Source organism: Sinocyclocheilus grahami, unplaced genomic scaffold (assembly GCF_001515645.1).
Source record: "Sinocyclocheilus grahami isolate Dianchi unplaced genomic scaffold, SAMN03320097.WGS_v1.1 scaffold119.1, whole genome shotgun sequence".
Classification (NCBI taxonomy): domain Eukaryota; kingdom Metazoa; phylum Chordata; class Actinopteri; order Cypriniformes; family Cyprinidae; genus Sinocyclocheilus; species Sinocyclocheilus grahami.
The window spans coordinates 90,153-114,316 of record NW_015505298.1 but is presented as its reverse complement, the minus strand read 5'-3'; the positions used below and the strand labels follow the sequence as shown (position 1 = coordinate 114,316).

Below are 24,164 nucleotides of genomic sequence, written 5' to 3'. Positions count from 1 at the left end.
CAATCTTTGGGCTCGGCACAGGTTTTACACACTAACATTTGAAGGGGAAAAAGGCAGCCTTAGTAATAACTAAGTCTGTTTAGTAATATAATCCATTTACTTTTTTCATTATGCACCTAATACACAAAATCTCTCAAGCAGAGCACAATTTCAATTGGCACACACATTTTGTGCTTCATACAAAAAGTTGGCACTGAAAAGGTTCATCTTAAAAGGACAGTTTATCCAAAAATGAAAGTCTGCCATTGCTTTCTTGCCTTAATGCTGTAGCAAACGTGTATGATGTATGATGTATTCATTTTTGACTGAGCTAACGCTTTAATGCCAACAACAGTGCATTAGGTACGCCGTTTGTGCTTTGCTTCACCAACCGCGCATGAACTGCTACTCTAGTCGTATCTCGAATTCAAATAAATTCACAGTGCCACAAATTGTGGGCTTCCTATACTATTAGGCTAAATATATTTATGGCTTTGCTTTACAATTTAGTATCATGGCTGTACGTAAAAATAATCTCATTGCAGTTGTTCAGAGAGAGTTTGTTGCTCTTAGCTGAAGAGGAATATAGTTGTAGATGGTGCTGTGGGTCACTCTTTAACTGTCAGTCCAGTGTGGCCCAACACTGCTGAGGCCCGTTTGGTATTGATAGGCTGGTTCTCGTGTTGAAGTGGGGCTGTGGGTCGGATAGCCTGTGAAATCCCTTTGTGAACGTAAAGGTGATCCAGGCTTCCTATGAAACAGCGAGGAATGTGCTCTATCACGGGGGGCAGGGCCGGAGGGGGAGGAGGAAGCTGAAGATGGTGTGGGTGGCAACACCCGCTGTGTGGTAAACGTAACTAGGTCGTGAGGTGAAGGATGTGGATGTTGCATGGATGGTGAGTGGTGGGGAACGGAGGCTGGGCTGTTGAAGTGGGCGGGAAATGGCTGGTATGGCATAGCCTCCACAGTTTGCATGCCATAACGAGGATACGGCTGCACTGACGCCCACATATTGCAGTTCAGGGAGGGGGCTGGGAGATCATCAGCACCCACTGTGCCCCCTGCCTCTCCCTCCATTCCTCCATACATACATGCCTCTCTAGAGACCAACGCCTCGCTGCAGTATGGGTGGGACAGCAGGGGTGGATCGTAGGATGGAGGGGAGCGGAAGTAGTGCTCATCTGTAACTGCAGAGGCTGTTGTGTCAAGATAGGGTCGTTTGCATCCCAGATCCAAATGCCTTGTGTTATCTAAAAGAAAATTTAATGAATACACGTGGTTGAAAATTAATCAATTTAAAAAAAAAATGTACTCTAAATACTTCATAAAAAGTGCATAATTTATGTCACTAGGGATGCGCCCATGCCAATAATCTTATTAATATATTATATTATATTATATTATTCATAAAAAACTAATGTTATGATGCTTAAATTTACTTGTAGCATTTAAAATGATTGAATTTAATCATTCTAAATGCTACAAGTGAATTTAGGCAACAGTATTAGAATGTAGAGTATAAAAAAATATTTTGAGATTGATTAAAGATTACATTTGTGTTATTAAATTATTAGCATTTTTTATATGAATTTTAAGTGAACGTTAGATGACTGCAAAGGAAATCTAAGTGTAAAAATACAGGAAATGAGCACAGCTGATATTGAATATATAAAAACTGACTGACTATGACTATAACTGACTATGGTACTAATAATCATGCATCTCTAGTCAGGATTAACAAGTTTTTTTGGCAAGTAAGGTGGTAGCCACATCTATGTACCTCTGTGCTTGAAGCAGTGGTAAAGAAGGCTGGATTCCCGGCTAGATGGGAAGGAGTTAGAGAGAGTTTCCTGGGAATCAGAGTTCGGTAGAGGGACGCCACTGTCATACTGATAGTGAGAAACCACCTGCGGGTGGCTACTCAGCACACCTGCACCCAGTTTTCCTGACAGATGGCCATGTGATGAGATAAGCCTGTGCCGGACCATGTTCTTAGAAATCACAGGGTAATCTTTCCTAGGAAAACGGGCACTTGGTCAGTAAGATATCTATTTGGTACATTATGCAGCATATTTTAAATTATAATCTTACCCTTGAAGTCTGGACACACGCAAATCACCCTCGTCGCTGCCACGGAAACCTTTGGCAAAAGGATTGTTCTCAATTTTTAACTGGGTGATCTATAAAAAACAAACAAGTTAGTAATTGCAGTGTATTTTAAAAATAACTGCAGGTGTGAGCAATAGTGTGAGACACTATTGTATTATGGTCAGGTTCTGTTGGTACCTTATGGTTCTGATAGGATGTAACCGAGATGAAAGCTGTCTCATGGAAGATGTGAGTGCAGTAGGCTGTGTTCTTAGAGCCAAAGGCATTGTTCTCATCAGCCTTCACGATGTGTAACCTGGGCTGGTATTTGTGCATTGAGTTCAAGATGATCTGAGAACAGAAATGCAATTCGAATAGAATATTAACAAAAAGAGACCTTTTCCATTTTTTTTTTTTAAATAGTTAATTCTAATGCATGTACATTTTCATACAATTTAAACACATTATTAACAGACTGACAGCACTTGACGCATGAATGACTTTAGATATGTACATTGTTAACAAATCCTTTTAAGGTCACAGAATATTACATTTTTGGGTTGTAATTGTTCAATTTCATCATAGTTCAAAAATAGCTATATATCTGTATAGTATATTGTCACTAAAATTACTGTTGCAGTACATTTATCTACCAATTACATTTATATACACTAAACCTAACCATTTTGGTTAGGTTTAGTGTATGGGTTGGGATTAGGGCTTTAGAAAGAAGTTAAATATAACTATACAAATATATATGATAAATATTTGTTTTAAAATGTGGTTCAAAAACTTCAAAGGTTTGGGGTCATAAAATGTTTTATGTTTTTGAAAGTTTCTGCTGCATTTATTTAATCAAAAATACAGTAAATTCTAAATCGGTAATATTCAAAAATATTTTTTACATTTTAAAAGAACTGTTATTTTTTCAACTATTTTTAAAAATAATTTTGTGATTTATTCCTGTGATGGCAAAACTGAATTTTCAGCAGCCATTACTCCATTCTTCAGTGTCACGTGATCCTTCAGAAATCATTCTAAAATGCTCCAGGTAAATTTTTTTATTATTCCCCCCCCCCCCCCCCCAGATACATGCAGAATGCAGATACATGTGACCTTTGCCTGGTTGGCTGGCTAGCGTCTTGAGGTAATACCATGTGATACGAGCTGCACTGATGATTCAGATACAGGGATGTGTGCTGTCCAACTATATTAATCAAGCACCCCTTTCAGATCAATGCAGACTCTGAGGCTGGCCCTTGCCTTTCATCTCAATGTTTTCTTTTAATCTAAGATCTATTTTTGGGAATAGAAGTTGTGTCATGTGACCTTAAAGCTAGATGGCCCTGCACCAAAAATATTTTTGCAAGTTCAGTCTACAGAGAGCTTATAAATATCTTTGGGTGTTGGGTGTCTGTGTAGTCAGTGGTCTAGCAAAGGAAATCAAAGCATGGTGTTGTGGAAATGCCAATAAATCACAATTTCCATACTTTCTGAAAAACAAAAAAATATTGGTTATCAGTTAATATTGGAGTTTTTTTTATGTATTGGCCAATATTGTATATAAAGTATATAGTCCAAATATTTGGGGTCAGTTTGGTAAGCTTTTTTTATGTTTTTGAAAGAAGTCTCTTATGTTCAACAACAAGGCCGCATTTCTAAAAAAATTTTAATACAGTAAAAATAGTAATATTGTGAAATATTATTACAATTTTGAATAACTGTTTCCTACTTTAATATAATTTTAAAATGTTATTTATTCTGGTCATGGCAATGGTGAATTTTCAGCAGCCATTACTCCTCTTCAGTGTCATGTGATCCTTTAGAAATCATGCTAATATGCTGATTTGGTGCTCAGGAAATATTTATTATTATTATCAATGTTCAATGCAGTTTTTGCTGCTTAATATTTTTGTGTTATTTTCATAACATAAAAATTATTATCATCAGCACAAACATTTTATATCTGGGACTCCTTTAGCGCATGTTTTGACTGTGACTTGTGTGGCGTGCACTAACATGGCTACAGTGTCGGCCTGTATTGGGGCTTTCGGTCAGCCACGGTGTCCCTGCTGTTGTGGGCGTCAGTAGAGCTTAGCAACCTCTTTCCAAGCTCATTACTCGCCCTTATCACTTCCTAGGCATTCAACTAATCATGACAGGCCAACTTTGTGCCGTTCTGACAGGTTATGAACCTAATGAGCTTGCTTCTGATGTTATTGCATTAGACAAGCTAGGTTCACAGGCTCCTTTGGGCAGCACTGCCACGGTCAGACTCCTCACCTCTGCTCCACAGTCTCTCTTCTTCTACTTTCTCAAGATGACCCTTACCATAGCTCTCACATGAGGTGTATTCATTCAGAACTGAACAGGATGCAGAATTGTAATTCCAATTGAATTTAGAAGGAGTTGAAAAGTAATTTTTAGCAACGAAAAATGTTTGTCAAGATAGACTTAAACGTGTTTTGTCTTTTAAACCTTTGACAGCCTTGCTTGAAGGTTTAATTCCAATTTAATTTCAGTTTAAAGAAATAAAAACTCTGGGGAAATTAAATGCTTTTGTGCCTTAGTCTCAGACAGAATTCCAGTCTATCCCACAGATTTTGAAAAATGTCATAGCTTGATCTTCTGGAGAAAGATACTCTCTGGTGACGTATACTGGTCTTATCCAATCATTTTGTCCGCTTAAACTCTGCCTCTTTCTTACAATTGAACTTAAGCTTGCATTCAGATCTGCCTCCATACAAACATCAACTGACAGATAGAAGGCAAGACCCCACCCTACACTTTGTTTTTTTTTATTAATCTGTTTCACTTGGATGATTGTCACAATACCAAACAAAAGATCGATTGCTATGTCCACTACATTTTGTGTCCCACCTAGTCCACCTTGTAATGCTCTCTTACTTGCCCACTGTCTCATCAGATCCAAAGTTTTAATGTCAAAGCTCAGATTTTTAGAAAATAATTTGTTTACGGCCACTCACGTGCCCAAATGGATCAAGGTGGTTGTTTGTGAGCTTCAGCTTTTGAAAGGAGACCAGCTGTCTCATCCAATGGGCCCCTGTTGCAGGAGAGTCTGGGTGAACGTAGAGTCTTCCAGGCATGGCAGGCTCTGCTTTTCCTGCTACCATCCTATGGAAAAGAACAGAAGACCCTAAGAGGCACTAGCAACATTTGCAAAAGACCTGTAGCTAATAGTTGTTGATGCAGTGATTTAGACTGTCCCCCAGATTTTCTCTTCTAGTACTACATAGCTTTCCAGCACCTCTGACATCATGCCATAATGCTTTTAAAAGGAAAATAGTTTTTCAGTGTTGCACAAATTCTATATAGGATATAGCCGCAGACTACAGAAAGGCTTTATGCAGAACATCTGTACATTAATGACAGATTCAGAGCACAAGTGGTTATGTCCGTGACATTATGGGAGTAATTCCCAAAGATTTGGGGTGGCTACTTTGACCATAACTTCACTGCTAATTGTGTGCCTTGAAGGTGTTGCTGAAGATCTCCAGAACCGATGCTGGCAAATGCTGGAATTCCAGTCTATCCCACAGATTTTGAGAAATGGTCATAAAATACTCGTTCTTGTAACAAAACATGCAATTCATTGAGGTTTGCGTGCCATCATTATTTTATTTTTTCCCCATGCTGGATTCAACCAGATCGGACTTATTTCTGGTGCCAAATGTTGCATGGGTGGATGGTACCCATATCTAATGGCATTGCCAGAGGCACAGGGTCACAAAGAGGACAGCATGCATAACCCAGCTGTTTTAAGCCCATTGGTTTTGACAGACTGCCTGCTGTAGCCTACAGTAATTAACTCTGTGCTAATGACAATCCACAGCCAGAACTAGCCAGCATTGCATGAATAAACTGATGCAGACTGCACATTGTTTGCTAATAAATATGGTTGCAATTTGAGTTTCCTTCAGTGTTGGCCTTTGCAAAAGGTGTTTTATTGGATACATTCTCATTTGATAAAAAGACAGTTCACATTTTTTCAAATGAGTATAAAGTATAAAAAATTGTACTGTGTAGAATGGTGAATGGCACCATTTGTCCACTCAATTCAACGAACTTAGAATCAAAGAGACTGGAGGAGACCGCAGAATGTAAAACATGCAAATTTTTGTCCAGATTGTGTTTGTCCTGATGCCTGAAGGGACCAGTCACTTTTCTGATCATGTCATATTTGCTATTGCATGTTCAAGCACAACTTTCCAGAATGTGGTTATTCTAATTATTCTATTGTGAGCCTTGCTCAAAGAAAAAAACAAGGAACATTAAAAATAGACAAAGGGATAGTGAACTCACCACTTGTTGTCACAGAACTTGTACCGATGGTCATCAGCTGGAACAATGTCAGTTAAAAGGATGTATTTGGTCTTGGGATTCATTCCTGTGACTTTAACTTTGTAGCTGGGAAACATTCGCCTAAAAAAGTACAAATGATACCATCAGGGTTAAAAATAGTGCCTTACCATTGAAAGATGATGTCACATTGAAATAGAACTTCATCGCTTCAGGCGTTGTTAAATGATGAGAAATAATTGTATTAATTTATTCATTACTTTTTTTTTTTTATCAATTTTATTTGTTTTTTTTTAAGTTATTTTTATCTACATACTACTGGGGTCCCTAAGAGGCACTAGCAACATTTGCAAAAGACCTGTAGCTAATAGTTGTTGATGCAGTGATTTAGACTGTCCCCCAGATTTTCTCTTCTAGTACTACATAGCTTTCCAGCACCTCTGACATCATGCCATAATGCTTTTAAAAGGAAAATAGTTTTTCAGTGTTGCACAAATTCTATATAGGATATAGCCGCAGACTACAGAAAGGCTTTATGCAGAACATCTGTACATTAATGACAGATTCAGAGCACAAGTGGTTATGTCCGTGACATTATGGGAGTAATTCCCAAAGATTTGGGGTGGCTACTTTGACCATAACTTCACTGCTAATTGTGTGCCTTGAAGGTGTTGCTGAAGATCTCCAGAACCGATGCTGGCAAATGCTGGAATTCCAGTCTATCCCACAGATTTTGAGAAATGGTCATAAAATACTCGTTCTTGTAACAAAACATGCAATTCATTGAGGTTTGCGTGCCATCATTATTTTATTTTTTCCCCATGCTGGATTCAACCAGATCGGACTTATTTCTGGTGCCAAATGTTGCATGGGTGGATGGTACCCATATCTAATGGCATTGCCAGAGGCACAGGGTCACAAAGAGGACAGCATGCATAACCCAGCTGTTTTAAGCCCATTGGTTTTGACAGACTGCCTGCTGTAGCCTACAGTAATTAACTCTGTGCTAATGACAATCCACAGCCAGAACTAGCCAGCATTGCATGAATAAACTGATGCAGACTGCACATTGTTTGCTAATAAATATGGTTGCAATTTGAGTTTCCTTCAGTGTTGGCCTTTGCAAAAGGTGTTTTATTGGATACATTCTCATTTGATAAAAAGACAGTTCATATTTTTTCAAATGTGTATAAAGTATAAAAAATTGTACTGTGTAGAATGGTGAATGGCACCATTTGTCCACTCAATTCAACGAACTTAGAATCAAAGAGACTGGAGGAGACCGCAGAATGTAAAACATGCAAATTTTTGTCCAGATTGTGTTTGTCCTGATGCCTGAAGGGACCAGTCACTTTTCTGATCATGTCATATTTGCTATTGCATGTTCAAGCACAACTTTCCAGAATGTGGTTATTCTAATTATTCTATTGTGAGCCTTGCTCAAAGAAAAAAACAAGGAACATTAAAAATAGACAAAGGGATAGTGAACTCACCACTTGTTGTCACAGAACTTGTACCGATGGTCATCAGCTGGAACAATGTCAGTTAAAAGGATGTATTTGGTCTTGGGATTCATTCCTGTGACTTTAACTTTGTAGCTGGGAAACATTCGCCTAAAAAAGTACAAATGATACCATCAGGGTTAAAAATAGTGCCTTACCATTGAAAGATGATGTCACATTGAAATAGAACTTCATCGCTTCAGGCGTTGTTAAATGATGAGAAATAATTGTATTAATTTATTCATTACTTTTTTTTTTTTATCAATTTTATTTGTTTTTTTTTAAGTTATTTTTATCTACATACTACTGGGGTTTTGTCCTTAAATGCCATTTAGATCTAACTTGACAACTTGTTAATGCGCTTTTATGGTCCCTGAGGTCATTCTCTTTCAATCGCATCTACGCAGGCTTATCCCATTTGTGTCATTCAGGTATCTCTCTGTCGTCTTTATTACTCATTACAGGAACAGCACCCAGGGTGCGTGTGCAACAGCTGAGCACTGACAGTAAGCATGGATGAGTCTGTCTTATCAGCTCTTTCGAGGGTTTTAACAGGCCTTAAGTGCAAGAGAATCACGGGAAGTGTTTGTTTTGGGCGGATGAATACACGATTAGTGATCAGATAACAGCTTAACCTGTTTTTAGGACAGATTCGTTTTTTAAGAAGCACAAAAGGTCGCTTAAATCTCAAAGAAGGCTGCATGCTCAAGCATCCCCAGACAATCCTCTGAAAATCATCTTACTATAAAAGGTTACACTTCAAAAAATCATAAAACCTAAAGCATAAAATTTAACTGTTATCCTCGACAACCCCATATAAGGAGTCATCAAATACCTGGTACTGATTTTCTTTTGGACAGATATATATTTTTAGGGATTGACTCTGTTCTGAAGGAGCCGCTCTATAAAATGTGGGATCTATATTTTGTTCAAATACAGGTAAGGCTGAGATGACAGACAGAATATGCTAATATAGCAGACGCAGTCATAAAACAAGTCAATGTAGCTACCTTTGGTGACCTCTTCACATGAAATATCCAGAAGACTCTTTTTTTTTTTCTTCTTCTTTTTTTTTTTATCATCTGCAAAGTTGCAAAAAGACCAAGTCCCCTTATAAACTCTGAGTGCTTTTTTAATGGCAGCTCTTTTAAACAGTGGGCAGCTAAACAGCCCCACTGCACTACTCCACTCCTCCAGAAAGTTCCACTGCAGTGCATTACTTTCTTGAGGTTCCACCAACAGTCATACATTTATTACGGCAAATAAATGTGCCCTGAACTGAATCATTTCATTGCATTTGCAAATGCAGAGCTACTCAGGCCTGCACTATATAAAAAGTTCCCTGAAAGCACTACCTTTAATACCCAAAGGAAGAGCTCAGGTAAAGGTAAAGCTCCATGTCTGGCTCAGGTCTACAATCCAATCAATGTAAATCACTCTGGGCAAGAGATTGCTATAGATTTGCTTTAAGCCATCAGGAACATCTTAAACCTATCCACCAGGCTTTGTCTGATGATGATGTGTTTCCTTGTCCTTCGGTGTCAATAATTCCAAAAATTATCATCCACTATCTTATTTTGCTGTTGGTTCTGGCATTGTTTCTACACTTTACAATTAGGTTCAATTAGTTAACATTAGTGAATGCATTTGGTGTCATGAACTATTAACTTTTACTACATTTTTATTGAATTGTAATTTATTTAAACTGTATTTTTAAAATCTTGGTTAATTATGAGTGTATATTTATGAAGTCAATTTATAAATATACTATTGTTCATCATGTTCTTTTATAATATTTATTGCTATTAGTAATGTTTTATGATACCTGTTGCACTCACTAAATAAAACTTACTGTAAAATGTTACCTTAGTAGTACATTAAACATTACAAGAGTTCTTCTGTATGTACTTTTATTTACTGAACATGTAGACATTTTCAAAATATGCAAATCTGTCTAAAATGAATTATTAATGTTAAGAAAATAGTTAGGAAAAATTAACTTCAGTATTTACAGTACTAACAGCGAGGATGTAATAAATCTAGAGTAAAACACATTTACTCAAGACTCACATGTAAACAGCTGAGGGATATGTAATACTCTTTCCATTTATGCAACATTTTGACATAATGGCTGCCACAGTAGATCACATGGCTAAAAATCTTTTTTCCCCAGAAGAAAGTCAGAGAGATTTGGAATGACATGTTGGGTGAGTAAATGATGGCACAGTTTTAATTTTTGGTATATATTACATGTCAAGTTTGTAGATATCCATGGGAATAAAATTCTTTCAAGTGATATGGTTACTTTTTTAGTTATCTCAGTAAAAGCACTGTTTATGGGTGGGTCTGCGCTTTAGTGTATATGTATGAAGACGACAATGAGAAATGGCAAGTATGAAGGTGTATCATGCCAGCTATTTCATTTAGTGCTTTTGCATGCCTGCGCTTTCAGTGATTCATACTATCTGAAGGAGTCGGCAGAATGGCTAGATCAAAAGGAGCTAGATGATGAAGCAAGATTGGTCCTTTAGGGCCTGTGAGACATGATCGAACGGGGCACAGAGCTTCTCTCATCAGCCTAGCTGATGTTTACTCTGACAGGCTGTGTACAAGAAACACCAGCCGGCTGCTTTCAATAGTCATGCTTAGTACTGGGCCGCAGCGGACTGTATGTGCAATAAGACGTGTTGTAGCAGAGTTTCCTCACTTCTTCAAAGGAATATTCTGAGTTCAACACAAGTTAAGTTCGATCGACAGCATACATAATGTTGAGTACCAAAAAAATTAAAAAAATTACTTGCAAAATTTGACTTGCAAAAATCGACGTTACAATAAGGCACTTAACTTGGAAATAAATGGGTCCAATTTTGGAGGATTTAAAAGCAGAAATATGTGTCATTTTATTAATGCACTGAATTCTCTTATTTAAGCTGTGAAGCTGTTTAAATCATCACTTTTACTGTCATTTTAGGTTTTTGTGGTAATCAACATTATGCCACAAATGCTGTTAACTGAGCTTGTCCTGAACTCAGAATATTTTTTTAAAACTATGTATGACCCACTTTCTCTGCATAGAAAGTAGTGCTAGTTGCATGACTGGGGGATTGTTTTACTGTTTATGCTAAAGTAAATCGCTTTTTGATTACAAAAACTCTTTTAGTCTTCAGGTCTGACACACTCAAATTTTAACATGATATTATTCTTTGGATTTTTGCCTTGTTTGTGGAATTCACGGAAGCAAAATATTGTCTTAAGCAATTTTTGTTACTATATAATTTTATATAAGGGTGTATTATTCTTCAGCGTAAACCTATACTGTCAAACGGCATATACCATGCAGACATGGCTCAAGCCTGCTATGTAACAAGACCCCGATGAGAATCATTGCATGAAATTGGACTCAATTTTGTGTAATGGGAGCCATCGTGAAGAAACCTGGCGAGTTTTCTCAAGATTTACAGTTCAGTGAATGGCTGTCTAATGTCCTACAGGTCATATTCCCCTCAAAAAAAGAAAATGAAATGGTGAAAAGCTCTTCCTGCTTCATGGCTCGATTGACATATTGAGCATCTTTAACAGAGCCTGGTGTCCATTATACACTGAAGTATGTAAAATGAAATGAGCCCATCTGTTGTTGGAACTATGAGGAAGTACAGTCTCCTGTTCTGTGTGCAGCTGTCCGACTGAACAGTGCTTTGGCTCTTCAAAGGGTTTGAGGATTCTTGGAGCACTTTATCAGTTGGACAGGGGGAAGCCCATCCCTCACAATGTTACAGCATTAAAGAAAAATTGTGGTGACCTTTTGCATTTCCACAGAGAAGCGCTGAGAAACTGTTGGCTAAGACTGGCAGAGAGCATTGACTCATTCTCTGCTTAATATCCAGGGTCCTGCTCTTAATCCACAGGGCACATTAAATCTAACACACGGGGCAGCAGTTTGTGTTTTCAATTAGATATTTCTAGGCACAGGAATTCCGCCTTGTTTTACCTTAGTCGCTTAATATTTTATAAACATTCCATTAAAAGCGCTTCAGCATTTCATGCGAATGAGCCTCTTGGTAAAACAAGGTTTCACATTTGCATTTCTTACTGGAAGCAAGATGGCCTAGTTACACCACTTTTCTCTTTGTCTCTGCTAATGTCTAAAATCTATGAAGATGGTTTTCTTGCCTGCCTGCTTTGGTGATGATCATCTCGGTTCCGGCCTCGTGAAACTTCTTCCATAGTTCCCTGTCGTGAAGAACCACTTTGATGTTTTCAATGTTCTAAAGGTCCATGCACAAAAAAAGATCAATGATAATGAGTCATTGTCAGTGGAAAAACTTAAATATGGCACTTAATACCGCTCAAGTGAAAAGTAGAAAAAAATATATTAACTTTTTTCACTGTAATTCATTTTATTTTTTGTTTTAGCAATAAATCTATGTTATGTTACATTACATCTCTTTATAGACTTGAAGACCTACAAGTCAGGAGTCATTAAAAGAATGCAGCTGATTGGCTACCTGGTCAGGCTCATTGTTCTGGGGAATGCTGGGAGTTGTAGGCAGGCCCAAATGCGAGGAATCACTGGCAAGCTCAGGACGCCCACCCGACTGGGCCACGGTCATACCTTCATCAGCCACAGCTGAGGCCTTCTCCTGTAGCATTTCTGTAAAATTACAAAAATATTAGTTAAATAGTGGCTTCACATGTTAACTTTCAGAATAGAAAAATAATTTCAGGTTAATATTAAAAACCTGGGTTTTTTTCCCTTTTTTGACAAACATCTTGAATTAAATAAAAAATTGAAAACTGAGAATGCCCATGCATTATCTCACTGCTTATTTTATTTTCTCTTCTGCTAAAAACTGGCATCTTGATGCAAAAATAAAATATACATTAAGATAATGATTCTAGGAAAATAATACATTCAATAAAATTTTTCAATTCATTAGAACACATACTTTGTTTGGGTTTTGTTTCTTGATTTTATTTCCAGTTATTCAGCCAATGTAAAATGTAAATATAAAAGTGAAGTGACATGTGGCCAAGTATGGTGACCCATACTCGGAATTAGTGCTCTGCATTTATTCTATCCAAAGTGCACACACACAGCAGTGAACACACACACACCATGAACACACACCCGCAGCACCCTTGCCTTGCTCAAGGGCACCTCAGTCGTGGTATTGAAGGTGGGAGAGAGTGCTGTACATTCACTCCCCCCACCTACAATACCTGCCGTACTTTGGGTTACGAGTCCAACTCTCTAACCATTAGGCCACGACTTCCCCCCCTAAAATACTCTATACGTATTTGACAAAAAATAGAAAATGAGCCAATGAAAAAAACCTAAACTTACACCATGGTTTTAACACAAGCTAAAAATTATCTAATGATATACGTGTAATGAAAATACCACAGATGCCATAGTTCCTCTTTGTTCTCTCATAGTCTGCTGTAATTGATTATACACACACAGACAAGACATGGGCTGCAAAATTTGAGAAATAGCGTACATTAACATTTACATTTCGTGAGGGAAAGTCTGTCCTCATAACATGGCCTGGCCAATTCATTTCAAGGAAAGGGGTCGAGATCCGTTTGTTCTGAAGTATCGCAAGATTAAATATTTACACTTCCAGCATTCGGGCACCTCGGTTTTATGGAAGCGTACTAAACACCATTGATTCCATTAAGGGAGGTCAGAAACTAAGCCCCGCTCTCACGCCTCTTCTCTGCTCACGCTCAGACATCACACCAGAGGTATGTCTCATTACTGTACTACAGCACACTGCCTCCATAAATGCTGCCTATGTCCACGGCAGACACCAAACCGCTCTCATAGTGAAATCCACCTCCTCCCACCCACTCCTAATCTCACGCATGTAAACAATGTGAGTGTGCGCCCTTCAGATAAAAGGAGAAGAGCTGGATTCCGTGTAAACTCAGGCAGGCATTTGCCAAAGCTAATAAAGATAAAGTCTGACAGGCACTGTGAAGCTACAGCAAGTCAACCCTGGACTTTTCCAGTCCAAAATGTGCCTTTCACTTACACTGTTTAACTAAGCCCAGTGAGCTAGAGCTCTGTTTACATCTCTGTCACCCCAGACATATAATCTGCTAAACTATTCCTGGCAGATACTGCTCTGTGCACACTGCTGGCTATTTCCAGAGCCTGTTGTCTAAAATGTTCAACGCTGACCAAGTTTCAGCTACTTAAAAAAATAATAATAATAATAAAATGCAATTGTTTGAGGATGGGCTGCACTGTATTGGCCATGCTTTTGTGGTCAGAATTCACACAGTTCATTGAAATGCCATTTGGAATCCTGAAATAATCTCTTGCCTGGAACCGTGATGAGTTTTCAGGTGGTCCATCAGCCAGATCTGGTTCTGTTATAAAGTTTTGATGCATGTTTTAATAGCGGTCCAGTATCTTTTGGTCTTCCTTTTGGTTCTGTACCAGACTGGATACAGTGCGTGTTAGAGAACAGGCCCATTCACTAACACAGTAAGACAACGCAGTTTTCCTTCCTACGTGCGTTCTGCAATATTTCTTCAATGATATTTTGCAGGACATTAGGTTTAGGAAAATACACTTATCAAGAACCATGTTGCCTGTATATAGGGTTTTTGAGTTAGTTATATGGTTTTTTGGAGATTCAAAATGTCTTTGATGTTTCATAATAGGCTTCTAAGATTAGTGTATTGGTTTCTGGTTCTATAAAGCACTTATTTTTCTTAAATGTATTTTTAACACATAGGTTTAGTTATCCCATGACTGCACACATTTTGTCTCTGTCATTTTGACAATCACAGAGGGAACATGAAAAATGCTGGAAATGTGTTGGCCCCTTTCAGGTGACCTTGCATGGGAATTAAATAGGATTTGACACACAAAAAAATATTATTATTGGGTCCATTTATAACACAAACTGTTCAGTTTAAAATATACTGTAGTTTCCTTTTCGATTGTTTTTGGATTATGTTTAAGAATAAGTGTGGTGGAAAAAAGATTAACATTGTGAGATAACGGTATAATTCTAGCTATCTAGCCGTGGTGTCATTTTATTTTAGTTGTGCATTGCGTTTTCGTTGTGATATAAAAGTGCAACTAAGTGTATATTTATTATTAATAGATGTTGTTGATTATTTATTGAATTGTTCAGTTTGTGTAGCTACAAATACGTGTTTTTGGTAACGGTTAATTTATCCCGAAATTTCAGCATTTCACCGACCTAAAATTAAATAAATAAACATTATCATTGTTTTGATTTAAAAATAGATAAATAATAATCTATAGTTTAAAATAGGCAGCTATGCTGTATACGTATGTAAATATTTTTCTTATTTTGCATTCACGTCAGTCCTCTATTTATTTGCGATAATCAAGGCATTTTTTACATTTTTATTTCGCACTTTAGCGTCTAAAATATAGATATTATTGTTGTCTTATTGTTTACCAAGCACTGTGCCTTCAGGATGAATTAAGCTGATGCTTTAAGGCCTTAAGGTCTACTCCATCCTTTGCGGCGAAAGGATGGATCAGGGATTGACACGAACAAGATCAAAAGTATCTGCATTATCAGATGTCTAGGCACGTAAACAATGTGCACCCAACAATTAATTTCAAATATTAAGCGAGAACACACATACAGGCCGCAGTGCTTTCGTTTGATATAAATCACATTTACATGCAAAAACATAGTGTTGCAAAATATCACATTACACGCAGCATTACATACTGCAAAAGAATTGAGGGTTGAATAAGTCTCGTCTTTTTAATGAATCATATAGACAATAGAATGGTTAGTGTACAGTTATATGAACTTAAGGCTGCGTTGTTTACATGCTAAGACGATATTCAGATATCGTTAAAAGAAAGCCCTAGCTAGGGTTTTATTTATGAAGGACTGACGCCTTCTCGTTGATCACTTAATTTGATAAAGAAGGATAGGCTAGATCAACTGCGTCTAATCGCATTACCGCCCTCCATGCACACATAAGTGAGGGTTCAGTCCGGCACAAGGATTTCAGAGCAGCATGATGTGACCTCCTGAGAACAAATATAATATTACCTCATAAAATATTATGTTCTGAAATCCTCCATATCATTCCAAACCGCAATAATCTGTCCACTGCGACATTACAGCAGGAAGTTACGTCCCGGTGTGGCGTTGAGTCCAGTGCGCTAGTATCAGCTCAGCATCCCCTGTATCTGATCATGAGCAGACAGAGCTGTCTCTTCCCCAGAGTCTGCTTCTGTTCAAATACCGCCGCGAGCCTCGTTGTAACACCGGTAAGTGCCCGTCTCAGAGGCGAGTGGTCACTACGTGATGTTTTCTTGGAAACGCAAAGTATCCGCAGAACAGCTTGAATTGTTAAAGCACTGGGGTGAATATGTTGGCTCATTCACTCATTCCCTCCTTCCCCCCGCGCCTCATCTCTGACGTTGCTCTCAATAACACCAAACTCGAGACAACCCGACGCGACGCGACGCGCAGGGTTCACTCACGAGGAAAGCAAGTCTATTCATCGTAAAAGATGACTTGTAGCCTCGTCTCCTTATTCTCTCCCCCGCATGAATAGTGTAAAATGCAGGCATTCAAAATAGTGTACCTCAAGTATCAAGACAAAAAAAAGAACATTTGAAATGTTGGTTTTTACTTGGTATAAGGGGGAACTTATGTTTACTGTCCCCTAAGACGATTTTGAAGGGGGGAAAAATATTTTAACTGCTTTTGTCTGTTTGTTTTGTTTCGTTTCATTAATATTGAACTTTCAATATTTTCGGCTAGTTCCCCACCCAGACCTAACCATTATAATAAAAATGTTTCAATTATGGAAATTTGACTTTGCATTTCCCCCAGTTTGTGTGTATATATATATATATATATATACATACATACACACACACACATGCCTGTCTTCAATATACTGCTGTCATTGCCAAACACTTGAGTTGGTCAAAAAAAATCTCATTTCCATGACATTTGCCTTTTAATGGAAATGAGAACAACACTACCAGGACAGCAAAGTGACCATTTGAAGATCATAAATATAATTCATTTTAAGATCTTCACATCATGATGAAAGCTTTATTCTGTCATTACCAATTCCATACCAGTCATTTAATAATTTGAATTAATTTGAAATAATTTGAATTGAGCATTAGCAAACCCAAGACTTTTTCGGTCATTTTGTTTTTCTGTTATTTATCTAGTCCAACACGTTTTCGGTCATTTATTAAGTCTAAAACTTTTTCTGTCAAAATGTCATTATCATTAACCATCACACATCCAAAAAAAACACACATCATCACACATTATGCCATTATACCAAGAAGGTGTAATGTGTGATCACACATCACATATTATACCAAAATCCACCCAAAGGCTGATCAAGACCATCATCAGATCTTTATATAAGGACGTGATAAATGTGTTAACAGAGACGCAACAGTTTGAGAAAGTTTTGTTACTCAAGATTTTAAGTTAGCCAAAAGTGCCTCTAACTTGAAGAATCACGAACGGGTTGAACGTTAGCCATGACTATATAACAATGTATTTTTTATTTTATGTCATGAGCTTTCTGTCATTTTCACAGTTTAAAATGGTTCCAATTTTCGCATATTTGTTCCGCATTTATATGCTCGCATGTTTGAATTTAAAATCAATGAGGATTTCGTTTAAACGTCCTAGCATTTCCAGTGAAATATGGTTGCGGTTTTAGGGTAAATGGGTCGAAGCACGAGGCTGAAAGATCAATAAATCACCTGGAGAAGTTCGAGGGCCCTGGGAGCCTTGACTTATATCTACTGGTGACATGACCAAAGGAATGGCAACAGCCAGAATATGTCCTTTTCAAACCCGTTTATCGTTCTCGCCAATGTTATTTTCCAAACAGGTCATGCTATCAGATAAGAATAAACGCAGAAATAATGGAAGACTGGTTTCTGTTTTAAGAGATAGGCCTCAGTCATGGGTGTAATGGTATAGGTTAGTTTTGTTTGTTTTACCCTCTTATTGAGAGTCATTCCGGACGACACAATAGGCCAATATCATGTGTCTATAGCCTATACGTGTAGACACATGTTTGGATTTTTTTTTTATGTTAATCTGTATACAGTCCATCCTCCTAAAAGCTAAAACATTTGCTACACTGTGTGATTAAACATAGGACAGGCCTACGTGTTTGATTAAAAAATGAATAATTATAAATATAAATTCACCCTGCCGCTTAAGTTTGTTATACGTTCGTTCTTGTTCAGTTTGTTATAGGTATGTTCACTTAATTTCTAAACCTTTTAGCTAGTCGTTTAAAACATACATAATATAAAATATAATATTAATAATAAAACAATAATAATAATAGAACGGACTATAATTAATTTACACTTTAATGAATCTGTTGTCGGTAGCCTATTTATTTTTGCTGTATTTTCCACTGTACTCTCTTCAGTTTTTGCTGTCAAATCAAATGAGGATAACTTTTTCATAAAATATTGCTGTAAATCAATCTTTGTCCAGACATTCAGCCATCTTTTAATGTAGGCAATGTAAACCACAACATCACGTTTACTTCAATAAGTCAAATATATATAACCTATATATAGCCTACTCTACAGTTTAAAAGGCTTGTTTGTTTGAAATATTTATGAAATATGGCCTAGATGCACAAGTCATTAATTGCTCAGTTAAATCTCAAAACATTAAATTCTTGAAACTGTTTCGTAACTGTGCTGGTCTAATTCCTAGACTGTTACTGACATCCTGTCAGATTAGAACAAATATAAATGTATGTCTTATTTCACTACATAAAACCATCTAAAACGTCATAGGCCTATAGGCTGGAAGCACGACAATATTCTCATGAGAAATAATAATTTTAGGCAGTAGGCTATTTGTTTACTTAAACCCCAGTGTATAGCTACCGATATCACACGTGATTGAAAATAATTGGTCTTACCTCCACCTCACTGATCTTGATACACCTTCTGTGTGTGAACCTCAGGGTGAGACTCGCTCAAGATGGGCGCTTTCTTGGGGATCCTCAAGTAGGCAAGTTATACCTTAGCGTGCTATATAAGATGTCGCTATAAAAGGGATGATTTTTTATAGGGGATGAATTGCGCTCCCTTTCTGAAAGGGAATTTAAACTTCACTCACTCCCACCGTCACGTGGTCTTGAAATTAGGACCAGCAGTAGGGTTCGTTACTGAGAGCAGGGTGAATGGACACTGAGCGATGCTCTCAAAGCTTACACGTTACAATTGATGCCTCACCGTCAGACCGCTAGTTTTTCGTTTACTCTGCCTCACGATAACCTAAAACCATCTAAACCGTCATAGGCCTATAGGCTGGCAGCACGACCATATTCTCATGAGGAATAATAATTTTAGGCAGTAGGCTATTTGTTTACTTAAACCCCAGTGTATAGCTACCGATATCACACGTGATTGAAAATAATTGGTCTTACCTCCACCTCACTGATCTTGATACACCTTCTGTGTGTGAACCTCAGGGTGAGACTCGCTCAAGATGGGCGCTTTCTTGGGGATCCTCAAGTAGGCAAGTTATACCTTAGCGTGCTATATAAGATGTCGCTATAAAAGGGATGATTTTTTATAGGGGATGAATTGCGCTCCCTTTCTGAAAGGGAATTTAAACTTCACTCACTCCCACCGTCACGTGGTCTTGAAATTAGGACCAGCAGTAGGGTTCGTTACTGAGAGCAGGGTGAATGGACACTGAGCGATGCTCTCAAAGCTTACACGTTACAATTGATGCCTCACCGTCAGACCGCTAGTTTTTCGTTTACTCTGCCTCACGATAAATGTTTACCGTTAACAACATCTATTACGGATGGAAACAACAAATAGATGCTATAATAAATCAGTCATCTCATTTAATAATGAAAAAGTGATGATCATTCAAAATTCACGCTGAAACCTTGATTACTGAAGTACATTTTAAATAACTGGGCGTCGTTTTACAATATATATATATATATGGCTATACATATTGTTCCTCGGGGCTTTACAGATTACTAGCAGCCTAGTTTTTAAAAAATAGAATGTTAACATATTTAATCGAATTTAGCGTCAATCGTTGAATATTCACCATAAAAAACTATGACATTTTGTGTGACTAATTCATTTTAGGTTTAAACTGACAAAATTATACCTATAATCTCTATTTTATTATCTTTTCTTAAAAAAAAAAAAGAGTATTTTCAATGTTGTCATTTAGAAGAAGAGAATGACCTCTATGGTAGCCTAATAAATATTTCTAAACTACAGTTATTATTGTAAAATGCATATTCAATTTATATTAAATATGAATTATATTTACACATTACATTTTTGAAAAATGTTATGATATTGTAAGATCTATGTCTATTATACTATAAAGCTATTTTTACTGTAGAAAGTTGTTTTTGATTTTATATAGTTGTTTTATTTGTAATCTGTTCTTTATTTTTTATATAATTCTTAATATACAAATTGCTTGACTAAAGATTTTTAAAAATTTGAAGAATTCTGCTGTATTTCTGTCAGCTGAATCAGTATCCCTGTGGAAGTATCAGTGAGTGATTAATGCATATGGGAGTGCAGGCTCTTTTTCCTTAGAAAAACATTTGCCTGTATAATTGGTCATGGGCAAGAGGGGTCTCTGCTAATAAACAACAAAGAGTAAGAAGGCTGAAGGAGCCAGAAAACCCCCTTGTCCTACATTTCTCTCTCCCTTTTCCCTCTCATACCTGAAATCTTCATTCAGTGCTGTGCATTATGGTCTCAAATATTTCCAAAATCCTGCTTATCCTGCACAGATCCAGTCTTTTCACACTACTTAACTGGTTTATACTGTGGTAACACAGTGCCCAGTATAGAGTCTTTGGCATGAAATTATCGGGTGAGGATGCTCTCATCTCTTCTCAGCTTGCTGTATTTCTCTGAAGAGCATTATATGCAGTTGGCTTTACACTAGGTCATTGTCTGTGCCCGGCGGCAGATAGTCCGTACAGAGCAGTGACATCACAATGGCTTCATAGTAAAACCTCCGACCGACCCGCCACCCTGGAACCAGCATAACCCCATACTGCCATAGTCATTAGCTCAGATGTCTGTGTGCAGTCAGAGTGTTTAGCATGCATGCTGTGTCTTTTCTTCCACCATTAGCCCTCTTCCCAGAAGCACCCTTCCTGTGTGTAGAGCAGTGAACGTTTAGATTTTCACAGTACGGCAAGCTTGCCTATAGGTGCATGCCAAGTTTTTTTTTGTTTTTTTGTTTTTTTTTTTGCTATTTGTTAGGGCATGTGTCTTCAAAAAGACAAAAATGATTGCATGCCTTTGTAAGTAATTTTTATTTATTTATTTATTTATTTTTATGTTTAGATTGAACAGCACCACACTCAGGAAATTTGTTTTTTACAAAAGCTGTCAATTTTCAAAAGGTACTTATATGTATACTTTAGATACTAATATGTACTTTTAAAGTGGTAATATGTACCTTTACGATACAGATATGAGGGAAGTAAACATTTAGGGGTAAATAAGGTGTACTTTTTAGCTTTGGTTCCTTAGGGTACTGCCCCAGTGATAGCTTTGTACCTTTTACTCTGAGGGTGCATATGTTTTGAATTAGCATTTTTATATCTGAAATCAAGTCCTTTCACTGGCTATAGTTTCCATCTTATCACAATTGGTTTAATAAGCTTATGTATTTCTTATGTATATCTAGTGTTTGTTTAACTGGGCAGAATTCATCTTATCATTATTTAATGTAAGCCAATGAGTTTTGCCAGGTATTATCAAATATTTATTAAATCTCTCATGCGCTGCACTGTATGCACAGTGATGTGAACCATCTGAACTTTGACATATCACTGATATATCACTAGTAGAATTAGTTAGTGTTATAGGCCTTTGATATATAAATATATACAGTACTTCACTGTAGTTTTGTGTGGTGTTGGAGTCTTGAAAACTTTCCCCTTTATTTGAATTTCTGATTTTTACTTGATTTAACAAACATTAGAATTATATAATTAAGATAATTATATTCAGTGTTTATGTATACAGCTCGTTACTATTCATGACATCAACTGTCATGAAATATTAATATGGCAGTCACATGCTTGCTATGCTATGCTTGCTGTGTTCAGGCTGTTCAGTTACAGAGGACTAGATCAATTGCCTCTCTGTCACTGGACTAATGCAGCACTGATCAGTGGGATAAACCATCTAACCACAGATGGCTTGCTTTTGCCTTTGACACAAAAGTATGGCCTACAAATATATTTATACAGGCCTGAACATTTCTTGAACAGGTCTTTTTTCAACACACCAAGAAATACTGCATGTCCAATTAAGGAAAAGAGACGGTGTCTGATTAAGCTGGAGAAATAGGGCTCAAAGCAGTGTGGTTGGATCAAGTCTTGCATTTCTAATCACTTATTTTGGTTGGTTGTGGTATTTTTATGTAATTGAAAGCATTTGAAAATAGTAAGGTCACATTTCTTTTTTTGTCTTGAGCTATTAAAAGTTATAATGCGCAAACTGTAAAAGAACAAGAAGGAAAGTCTTACAGCCTAAATGGTCCAGATTAATTCACAACAAATGCTCCATAGTTCACGTTATCATTCCAAACTGATGAACTGCCTTTGAAACACACTGAAAGAATACATGAGAACAGAGAAACTCACCATCAACCTTTCTAAATGCACAACCTGTGTGAGAATGAGGCTCCTCCACAGGATCTACACAGACTCTGACAGCTTCACTCAAGCTTGAAAGCTTCAGCAAGGAGGTGTGTTGACAATTACACGTTTGTCCTAAGCACTGCAATATTTGAAAAATCCATCAAATTACTTTTTCTTACCTGATACATAATGAAAGCAACTGCTCCTCATCACCCACATTCAGAGAGAAAATAAAACTTTATAGGTTGTCAGGACCGGGGCTAGTTTTTTTTTTACATTTTTTACTGCATTTAATATTTTTATCAGTGTACTTTATTTTTTTGAAAGTCCCTTTCTTCTCGTCTAAAGTGATGCTTGTTTACATTTTCACTGTTATTGCCTAGAAAACAAAACGGTACAGTTCATTGAACAAATATACTGTTATTTATAGTCCTTTAAGTTAAAATCCACATTAATTTTACATTCATATATACTATATAGTTGACCTGAATGTATCCCAGTGTGGGTTTTTTTGTGTTCACTTGTTTACCCAACAGATATGTTAAAAATATGATATTGGAATTTTTAAATTCACAAAATATATTCTAATTTAACGACATTCTGAACTGTGTGGTTAAAATCAATATTAGGTGATGGTGTTTGCGCACCTTTATTATTTTCGTATATTAATTATATGATTAATTTTTGAATAATTGTATGTGTTGAAAGGTGTTTCAACGTCAAATATTAGTATGAACTGACATAAACCTGTGCACAAGTGTGACAGACTGTACGCTCTTAAAAATAAAATTAACATAAACCAGTAGAGATTGCTCAAGTGCATGTGAGCTAAAATTCTGATGTAGTGCTTTTATACTTTTAAATAGCAATAAGCCTGAAGAGTCTTTCTTGCTCTTATTTACATGGTATTTCTGGGCCTCATAGAATTGAATGATATCAGCAGCAAGTCATCTCAACCCCTCAGTGCCTTCATAGATTTTCAAGCTTCTCAGTGTTCAATTTCAGCTTCTGCTGCAGATCAGATTAAAAAAGACGACTGTGAAAAGCCCAACGTTGTCAATGGTTCTTTTGTCTGTTTTTCGTTAATATAAAAGAAACGACTAGTAATTGGCTTCTATGCTTATAATGTCACTTTCGGCCTGTGTGCTTTTAGATTCGTTCCTTCTCGCTTTCCGATTTGGTTGACTTAAAGTTAAATACGTAAACACTTCGCTGGTTTTGTCGTGTACCAGAACCGTAATTGCTTGTCATCGAAGTCTATTGATTGGTCATTGACTGATTAGTTTGGACAAAGAGTTAGGTTGCGTTGTTCGGTCTGTTAATTGAATATAACAGCGTTTAACAATGGCCCCTTAATGAAAACGAGGGCTTGTGGTTATTGCACGAGAAAGAAAAGCAGAGAAACAAAGGGGGGATCTCTAATTAGGAGCTGTAACTCTCGGGACCTGTCCCTTTGTACGCGGGTGTGGGGAAGCTGCATGGCCGGCAGGCAGGCGACAGGCGCCAGTTGCTGGACAAAGGGCTGTCTGCTGCCAAAGTGGCTGGGCGTCCAAACTCTCATCCTCTCTAACCTCCTATCCGCAGCAC

General features: G+C 37.2%; 1 protein-coding gene across 2 annotated transcripts; it reads right to left on the bottom strand.

Annotated features, from left to right (window-relative positions):
* Positions 1-294: 294 nt before the first annotated feature.
* LOC107589698 (T-box transcription factor TBX4-like) lies at positions 295-19,058 on the bottom strand. Of its 2 annotated transcripts, none has more exons than XM_016278191.1 (9): positions 18,843-19,058; positions 12,395-12,540; positions 12,060-12,154; positions 7,881-8,000; positions 5,055-5,202; positions 2,266-2,418; positions 2,071-2,159; positions 1,760-1,995; positions 295-1,229 (listed from the first exon to the last, which is right to left on the bottom strand). In XM_016278191.1, the coding sequence occupies exons 2-9, from the start codon at positions 12,536-12,538 to the stop codon at positions 595-597; spliced, it is 1,620 nt and encodes a 539-aa protein (XP_016133677.1). In that variant the 5' UTR covers positions 12,539-12,540; positions 18,843-19,058; the 3' UTR covers positions 295-594. The 2 variants fall into 2 exon arrangements, with proteins under 2 accessions (XP_016133677.1, XP_016133678.1); XM_016278192.1 differs by lacking the exon at positions 18,843-19,058 and adding an exon at positions 15,953-16,306.
* Positions 19,059-24,164: the final 5,106 nt, after the last annotated feature.

Bases quoted from the DNA above. Each gene is read 5' to 3' on its own strand.
- LOC107589698 (XM_016278191.1), bottom strand. From the start codon at position 12,538: ATGCTACAGGAGAAGGCCTCAGCTGTGGCTGATGAAGGTATGACCGTG. The intron at 12,155-12,394 runs GTAGCCAATCAG...ATGGACCTTTAG, and splicing joins AGAACAATGAGCCTGACCAG to AACATTGAAAACATCAAAGT. The intron at 5,203-7,880 runs GTGAGTTCACTA...TCTTTTCCATAG, and splicing joins AAGTTCTGTGACAACAAGTG to GATGGTAGCAGGAAAAGCAG.